At 33.3% G+C, this 10,066-nt stretch overlaps 1 protein-coding gene across 1 annotated transcript in view; it reads left to right on the top strand.

Annotated features, from left to right (window-relative positions):
- The window catches only part of PLCB4_1 (1-phosphatidylinositol 4,5-bisphosphate phosphodiesterase beta-4), a 129,081-nt gene that overhangs the window by 40,176 nt on the left and 78,839 nt on the right, over positions 1 to 10,066 (top strand). The window contains exons 10-12 of the mRNA XM_051215053.1: positions 3,872 to 3,980; positions 5,153 to 5,363; positions 9,160 to 9,253. Coding sequence (XP_051068234.1) covers positions 3,872 to 3,980; positions 5,153 to 5,363; positions 9,160 to 9,253 — 414 coding nt within the window. The remainder of the gene's footprint in view (positions 1 to 3,871; positions 3,981 to 5,152; positions 5,364 to 9,159; positions 9,254 to 10,066) is intronic.

The following is a 10,066-nucleotide window of genomic DNA, read 5'->3' on the forward strand; positions in this document are numbered from 1 at the left end:
TGATCACACTATGCAGAACCAAATCGACCATATCTGCATCAACAAAATGTTCAGGAGGACTATGGAGAATGTGGGAACCAAAAGAGGGGCTGATATAGCCTCAGATCATCACTTGCTGGTCGCCAAGATGAAATTGGAACTCAAGAAGTACTGGACAACGGGGCGGACAACATCACAAAAGTTTAATACGGCTTTTCTTCGAGATACTGACAAATTCAAGATAATCCTCAGCATTAAGTTCCAGGCCTTTCATGGTCCACTAAATGGAGAAGGAACTACTATGGAGAGCAACTGGAAGAGGATCAAAAAGGCAATCACTTTAATATGTCATGAGGTCCTGGGTCACAAGAAGCACCATCACAAGGAATGGATCACTGTTAATACACTGGATAAGATTCAAGAAAGAAGGAACAAGAAAGCAGCAATCAATACTAGTCGAACAAGAGCAGAAAAAGCCAAGGCACAAGCTGAATACACAGAAGTAAACAAACAAGTGAAGAGGAGCATCAGAACCGACAAACGTAAATATGTGGAAGATTTAGCAACGACGGCGGAAAAGGCTGCAAGAGAAGGAAACATGAGACAATTGTATGACACAACAAAGAAACTCTCTGGAAATCACCGTAAACCAGAACGACCAGTGAAAAGCAAGGAAGGCGAGGTAGTCACCAACATTGAAGAACAACAAAACAGGTGGGTAGAACACTTCAAAGAACTCTTGAATCGACCAGCCCCACTGAACCCACCCAACATCGAAGTAGCAGCCACAGACCTCTTAATCGATGTTGGCCCACCAACAATTGAAAAGATCAGCATGGCCATCAGACAAATCAAGATCGACAAAGCAGCAGGGGCAGACAACACTACAACAGGGGCACTGAAAGCAGATGTGGTAGTAACTGCAACGATACTCCACACTCTCTCCAGCAAGATTTGGGATGAAGAACAAGTACCAACAGGCTGGAAAAAAGGAGTTCTGACCAAAAAGCCGAAGAAAGGTGATCTCAGCATGTATGCTAACTACAGGGGCATCATTCTTCTCTAAATACCAGGAAAAGTCTTCAACAGGGTATTGTTAAACAGAATGAAGGATTCCGTAGATGAACAACTTTGAGACCAACAGGCTGAATTCTGTAGGGACCGATCGTGTACAGACCAAATCGCAACTCTACGGATCATTGTGGAACAATCAATTGAATGGAATTCATCACTCTACATCAACTTCATTGACTACGAAAAGGCATTTGATAGCATGGAAAGAACAACACTATGGAAGCTTCTTCGACACTACAGAATTCCTATGATGGACTAAACTGCAAAATCGTGCATGGAGGACAATTGACAGACTCGTTCGAAGTGAAGACCGGTGTTAGGCAAGGTTGCTTACTCTCGACCTTTCTCTCTTTCTCCTGGTGATCGACTGGATCATGAAGACGTCGACATCTGAAGGGAAGCACGGGATACAGTGGACATCTAGGATGCAGTTGGACGATCTAGACTTCACAGATGTTCTGGCCTTCTTATCGCAAACGCAACAACTAATACAGGAGAAGACAACCAGTGTAGCAGCAGTAGGTTTCAACATACACGAAGGGAATAGAAAGATTTTGAGATACGACACAGCATGCAGAAATCGAATCGCACTTTACTTAGAAGATTTGGAAGATGTAAAAACCTTTACATATCTGGGCAGCATCATTGATGAACACGGTGGACCTGATGCAGATGTGAAGGCACGAATCGGCAAAGCAAGAGCAGTATATTTACAACTGAAGAACAACTGTCAACCAACACCAAGGTGAGAATTCCCGTTACACATGTTGAGACAGTTCTACTGTATGGGGCCTGAAACTTGGAGGACTACAAAAGCTATCATCCAGAAGATACAAGCGTTTATTAACAGCTATCTACGCAAGATACTTCGGATCCGTTGGCTAGACACTATTAGCAACAATCTACTATGCGAGAGAACAAAATAGATCCCAGCGGAGGAAGAAATCAGGAAGAAGTGCTGGAAGTGGATAAGACACATTAAGGAAGGCACCCGACTGCGTCACAAGGCAAGCCCTCACATGGGATCGTGAAGGTCAAAAAGGGAGAGGAAGACCAAAGAACACATTACGTCGAGAAACGGAGACAGACATTAGAAAAATGAACAACAATTCGATAGAACTATGAAGGAGGGCCCAGGACAGAGTGGGTTGGAGGATGCTGGTCGGCGGCCAATGCTCCATTGGAGGTAACAGGCGTAAGAAAGTAAGATTAAAATGCAGGGAATAAAGTACGCTGTGGTTGAGAAAATGCCTGTTTTCCTGAGGTTTAGTTTCAAGGTTGATGAAATATTAGATCATAGGCCAGCTAACGGGCTAATCTCTCTGTATAAACAAATTGATCTTTGAGACGGTCATATGTGGACAAATTCCCACGCTATTTGTTTTCCAGTTTTGTCTACCAGTTTGTGTGTTCACCAAAACGCATAGGTTATGAGAAAGCTATTGTCCAAATCTCTTAGCATATTCTATGATAACTTAAACTTGATTGGGGACATGCTTTCATCAGTGCTTTTGCACACCATTTGCTTGACAGTAATTATAGTGTCAATGTCTCAAATCCCTTAACGATTGCTAACTAATTTCGAATTTACTGCGTTCCACTGAAGCAATTGGCATGGAGAGACTTAAACCAAACTGATGCATTCCAAAAGTCTTAGTTACTATCCCTGATTTGCCATGGCGAAGTTATTCATAAATGTTTGTTATACAATTTGTTTCTTTCCACAACACTATAAATTCCAACTTCTTATCTGATCTCCACCCAGTTAGTTACTTTTATTTTTAGAGTTGCTTAACTAATAACATTATTTCGTTTCTAAATAATTCTGTTTCTATGTTCTTATTTGTTGATTCACGTATTCAACCCATAAATCTTCACATTTAATATATAGACATCTCATAAAGTTTCTTTATATTTATTATCTCTTTTCATTTTTCTTCATTCATGAAAACTTCTCCGATATTATGGTTCATAAACTATGTACACTGGTTTTCGATAATTAATACTATTATGTTTAGACCGGATGCAATTGATGAGAAATAGGAAAATAAAAGGAATCCATACTATTCTGTTACGTTAGTTGCTCTTGGTTTAGTTAAATTTATCAATAGGGATAATTGTATGATGGTCTAACCTTGATCAGTTTATGATCTTAATTAAAATTGTATTGTGTTTGTAATTTATTGATTGGTAACTTCATGTTTTGTTTCTGACTAACATGTTTGGTAATTTATGTAAACTTCTTAACCACAGAATATTGTTAGTATTGCCTTTAATTATATATAGGTACTTCAATTATAAAACTGCTCATAGTTCATGGAAAAGAACGAACTACAGTTCTCAACTATTATAAGTACCTAAAATTTGTAAAACAATAACCATGCAGGTACATCCAGCTGACTTGTCTCAAATAAGATGAAACATGTTTCCTGGATTCCACTACTAGCCATCATTTATCTCTGCTTACAATAACTGGAAACATTTAAGATTCTATCAGAAATATGGTGATTCATGGAAAGGAAATCAAATATCGAGGTACACAAGATTTCTAGCTTATCAGAAAGCAAAAAAATTGTAAATAAATGGACAATTGTTTCTGTTTTTAATTGCTATGGAGAAATTCCTTATTTTCAGTAGTTATTTTGATTGAAACAACCGTTCAATTGGATAGGTTATCAATAGCAAAACAGTGCCAAAGTGCTGTTTGTTACTTCTCAAGTTATACATATTTATCAATCTGGCAATTTGCTATTTTTTATGCTACCAATACATTCCATTTGGTTTTATGTTTCATTTTTGTCTGCTTTTATTTTCATAGACTCAACGTGACCCTCGCCTAAATGAAATTCTCTATCCATTTGCTAACAAACAAACTATTAAGTATATCCAAGAAAATTATGAAACACAAGAAGAATTCAAAAATACTGGTAAGTCTGGAAGGAAAACATTTTCAATCGTATATTCCTTTTGTTTATAATGGATTTTCAAAAATCTGTATCTCATCAATTTCTCACACCAGCTAATTGGCACATTAAGACGGCAAATAGGTAGTATGGACGACCAATAAATCAGGAATATAGTATTCGTCGGGATGACTACTAAACTTCGAGAATGTACTTAGAAAATAGTGGGTAAAATCATGATGTGAAAATTATGAAACAATTCAACGCTTAAAGTTTAGTGGAAGATAGAGAATGTGATCATATTTATGGAACATTTCTATGAGTATCCTGAGATGGCCAACATACAAGTCAACATTAACAATCCACACCCGATAACTTTGTCAACTGACTCCATATTATAAACTGGTCAATTGTAAGATTATATATAATCTCGGTTGAAGACGGTTCACAAGGTGATCGACTGTTGTATTGCTCAACGACTAACTCTGGAGACGTTTGTCTAATTTTCCATACCTTTGTAACGTTTTAATAATTGTAGTTTTGGCTTTGATATCCTTTATCAATGTGAATGTTTGTCATATATGGTCAGATTAAAGTTTCATCTGAAGCTGTTTCAGTAATCAATAATTATTCGTATAAATTATAAATATTTAATAATTCAGTAGCTTTAAAAAGTGTTCGTAATATTATTAATTATTATGTCATCAATACGATTCGGTTTTTCTAAATATTTTTTTCTGAAGTTAAACTGGGTTGATTTTTTAACTGGTATTACATACACTATCTACTAGATACAATATTTAAATGGACATTAATTTGTAGTTACATGATAGTGATTAAACGTTATCTCATCACGAAACTTCATACACACAGACACTGATTCCACAAAATGAAACTGTTTCTTTCAAAACGTAATCATATTTGATTTCTTTCCTACAAGCGTGTATATTAATACTGTTATTTAGATTAGAAGGCTTTTGCAACCTAATTTCTAATCTAACGTTTAGTTTCTCTTCTACCCCGTATTACAAACAAATGTATGACGTAAACTTCTTACCTTCTGTTGTAATCATAGTCTGAAAAATCACTTATTTCATTATATTTTATCGTTTGGTTAAATTCTTTCTTCTCGTTGTTGTTCTTTTTTATTCACCTTATTTATTCTCCTTTTTATTTTTTATTTTTTTAATCCACAGATGAGGTATCCATTGAATGCTTTTATCGTTATTTAATGTCTGATGATAATGCATGTGTATTTTTGGACAAGTTAGATATTTATCAAGATATGGATCAACCACTCAGTCATTATTATATTAATTCATCACATAATACCTATTTGATTGGACGACAATTTGGTGGTAAATCATCTGTTGAAATGTATCGACAAGTATTACTGGCTGGTTGTCGGTAAGCTAGTTTTTATTTTAGTTTTAATTCAGGATTATCTATTGCAATTGTCATTAGCTTCCAGTTTGTAGCGAGTTTAAGTTATTTACATTAAAATAATAGACACACTTATGTTTCTTTATTACATTTTTTGCTGTAGGTATAGTTTAAGGACTAGCAATACTAACTTCCCTCTTTTTAGACTGATCTACTGAATGTAGTTGAGGTGAAGTGTCCGGTTGTTGATAATAATGAAGTGCTCCAACCAATTAGACTACCACTCCATATGTTACACTAATACCATACAGAAGTAATGATCTTGAATTGTAATTAAAATGTTAGCAACAATTGCATTTATCTACTCGAACAATGGGTTATTGTAGTGAAAAAAAGCTGGAAAATCATTTAGTATGGCGTTTTTTTGAATTTTATTATAACTTAATTTATACGAATGAAAGTGTATAGTATACTTTGATGAACTTCAGTTTTATATATCAGTATATACATGCTTTTCTCGCTCTTTCTATCTATTCACTAAAATGTGTAAGCATGTTGTCACACAACTGTGTAAACAGGACTATTTTCTCAACCTTTTATTCGTTTAAAAATATATCACTTTATCACCAATTCAACCTTGCATACTTAGCTGTCAAAATAGATTTGTTGCTGTAGGTCTGTGAATGTTCTCTTCAATCTTTTTTCTTTTTTCTTCCTCTGTTATTTTTACGTACAGTTATACTTTCTAAAAAGTAAATATGAAATTTTATTGTTTTAAAATATAGTGTTATTGTTTATTTCTCTGTTGAAAGTGTACATTCCACTGGCAAGCATTCCACTTCAGATCAGTGTTACATAGTACTTATGTATGTCGATATAATTAGCATACACTACTGTATAATTACTCAACGTCTAATCATTTCGACGTAATAGTTCCAAAATTTTTGAAGAAAACGTGCTCAGTATTAGTCGACAGTGGTCACTTATTGGTTGCCCATTTCATCTTATCCTTATTATTCAATCCAACTAACACCTAACCTTTTATAAATCTTGTGTATAAACTTGAAAGATGTTGGCTGCTTTTGATTGCACCTTATTATTACCAACATTGTTGTTATTCACGTTGTTTTTGTTTACCCCTTACCTCTGTAATTCCCATTTTCATTTTTGTTCATTGATCATTAATTTTCGCGAACATTGCTGTTCTTGAAGCGTTATGAAAAAGAAATACTATAGTAAATACAATAAATCATAAGAAGCCAACTGAAAGTCGGTGTTTTTTTTAATTTTCAGGTGTTTTTATTTCCCAGTTTTATGACATCTTCTGAACGTATTCAATAGTTTTCTACACTTCTTAGCTGGTCGACAGCTCATTCTAGTATTTGCGTGATTGTATGTTTGATTAGAATTATAGCTGTACGTAAATAATTTTAAAGTAAAGATTTATAACATATTAATTGACTATATATGTCCACTAAAGTTTTGGTAGGTGAAGTAACTTTCTAACGTATATCCCAATGAATTAAGTTTACTAATGTTTGGATTATTTTTATATTGTTTGACCTATCCGTTTATCTTCAGTGCTTAGCGTAACTTAGCTGTATAAAGAAAATTAAATAACTCAGTGTAGAACTACATTTTTGAATGAATGTTACTATTTTCTGATCACTGAAGTCGTAGTCAGAAGACACGGGTTCAAATCTGCAAACAAATTGTTGACAGACGACTAATATAATGGTATCGCTTTACTGTTCTACTTATTTGTCACTTATAATTACCTTTGTAGAATTTTTCTTGATGCGTTCACTTGTATAGGTATAATTGTTTAAAATTAGTTTCGTAAACCAATTGATAGTTATAAAATAGAACGTTATTTTGTTCAAACCATCACCTACTTAACATTCATTGTTTTTTATTTAATTAGTTTATTCATTAAGTCTGTTATATTTGTGTTTGGGGATCGAATTTGAAACTAACGCTTAACTAATTAATTTAGTTTTCTTAGCAGTAATCCAAACCTTCTTTCACTAATTAATGGAAATTTGATCATATATTTGGTTTATGCACAAAATCTTTCCTTTCCACATCCATCGATAAATGATGTTTCATAAATGAACTATTCTCACTTTTCTATACCTTATCTTTATTTCCTTATTATAAATTTATTGAAAAAACCGGTTGACTACCTGATAAAATTAACTTTCAATTAAATAATAAATATTTATGAAGAGGAATCTGATATTTGGATATAATGATGATTAATTTGTACGTTTTGATGTACCTAATTCTAGTTACGATATAATACTTTCATGTGTGTGTTGATTGCTTTATCTTCAAAATAAATTCTGGTTCACTCGTGACTACTAGAGTATGGGTTCAATAGTTGTCGGAATTACTAGTTTATATATTGAATTCAAGTGTACTACATCTCCTTATAGCAGATATACAAGTAGGATACTTAGCTTGTTTTGTCCAACATAGCATATACTAAAGTGATTAGATCTACATTTTTTTCTGTAATACCTATTTCATTTTATTATGTAGTTCTTTTGTTCATTTATCATGATCCTCACTGTAATCTTTTGATCTTTCATCATGCTTCCTGTTATTTAGTTAGTTAACATGATTCATGTTTTTGGCTCTCTTTATAAGCGATTATACATGAGTTTATTTTATGAAGAAATAATTTTGAATGACTTTGATTTAGAAACACATAACAAAACAGTTACATGGACTATTTCTTTCTGTATTTCAGATAAATAGTGATGATCAAAATAACTATTGTGAATGTGGTACTTAACATTCGACCGTATAAAAGCTAAACTCTTTGAGTCTTTTCAGAAAATTCATCTGTTCCAAGTGTTAGTTAAAACAAATCACCTTACATAAAAAACTATACACATGCACACATGTATCCACACGAATTGAATGTTGATATTTCATACAACTTTTCCCATTTATAAATTTTAAATGAAGCAAGAAAAAGATGATTAAACAGTGCAAATTCATTTATTTCATGGATTCTTTTCAGCTACTCATAGTTTAGAAAATAATAGTATTAGCAGTAAACATATTTTATGTCGCAATACCAGAAACGTTCTCATCAGTGAGGTGTAATTAAGGGTGATGATAAGTATGTAAAAATAACGAGAGGCCTTTGCCTTAATGGAATACGTCAAATACTGTAGATATTCTGAAAGTAAATGTTCGTGAATATGGGTAACTGGGAAACATTTTATGTTAAATGTAATTTAATAAAAGCTACAAAAGATAGAATTTATTATAAGTGTTCGATAACTGAAACTTAAAACTCAAGAAAGGATGAAGAAAGTGAGTGTGTAATTGCAAAAATGAATTAACTGTTACAGAACTAAGTGTTCGTAATTGAGGTCCTCATGGTAGTGCAAGACTGACAGCATTATCCTTTAGAACGTGTGCATCTGATTTATGTTTTTTGAAAGTGATAGATTCGGTAAAATGCAAGAAGTTTCAAATTGTTTGTTTATTGATGATTTTGAAATGCTAGTGGTATGTCTCTAAGTAGATGACAAGCGACTACATAGGAGAAAGCATGTCGACTAATTGATCCTAATTACTAAGAAATGTGCTCGTAGACGCGAACAATAACTTCCATTTTCTGTTACGTTAACTTTTATAACTTCCACAATAAATCCTGTGCTTGTATGTGTATCTGTCTGATTCTCTGAGTTCGTATTTTACACTGGGAACGAAGATTGATGTAAATTACTTATGGTTGTACTGTAATTTTTTTACTACACTTTATTACATAATTTTCAATTTTTCCTGTCGTCATTTCAAGATGTATTGAATTGGATTGTTGGGATGGTCGAGGTGAAGATCAAGAACCAATAATCACGCATGGTAAAGCAATGTGTACTGATATACTATTTAAAGTAAGTTTTGATTAAGTAACTTGATTTATTTTATTGGTGTATGGAATTTTCTTTCCATTCCCTTCTTTTATTACTAAGGTATCTTTTGCCTTCTGTTGCTTTTTAATTTTTTTTCCGCAGAACATTGGTTAACTTTTCGTTTTGTTGTTGTTCTTGTTACAAGAAGTTTTGCCCCGTTAGTTTCATACTGACCTTTGTGTACAAAAATTACCCTTTTTTCCTAAATAAATATTTCCTTTTTACTTGGAATTTGACCTACATTCACTTGATGATAATTTTCCTTCCTTTTCTCGGGAATCATTTGCATAATCTATTACTTGTTTGTTCATTTGCTTTATGGTCATATTTTGGAGTGAGTGTTTACTTACATAGATATAGGTATATATTTCCTAGAATTGACTTTTACACGTACAATTTCTCACCATGTTTGTAAATAAGAAATGAAAGTAAACTATGGTGTTCATTGATGTCAAAGATTATATTTAAATTCCAACTGAGTGAATAGACTATGACAATTCCATTGATGTACTCATGTGTCAAGGTTCTACATTTCATATAACTGATTGACCTGCTGAGTGATTGCGAACTAGTAACAAAAATTATATTTCTTTGACATCTCAACCGTGACGATACTAATTGACGTGAGTTCTGGTCCAAGAGATATTTAAATGAAGGCAGGAACCCAGAATCACTGATTTTAGTAATTGTTCGAATACAATAGAATTGGCACAATTCATCTGCTATTTCAGAACATAGGTATAGATGACTGAAATGATTCTTATTTTCTAAAAGGTTCTAAAATCTATGTAAACA

This window comes from Schistosoma haematobium, chromosome 2 (genome assembly GCF_000699445.3).
Source record: "Schistosoma haematobium chromosome 2, whole genome shotgun sequence".
Classification (NCBI taxonomy): Eukaryota; Metazoa; Platyhelminthes; class Trematoda; order Strigeidida; family Schistosomatidae; genus Schistosoma; species Schistosoma haematobium.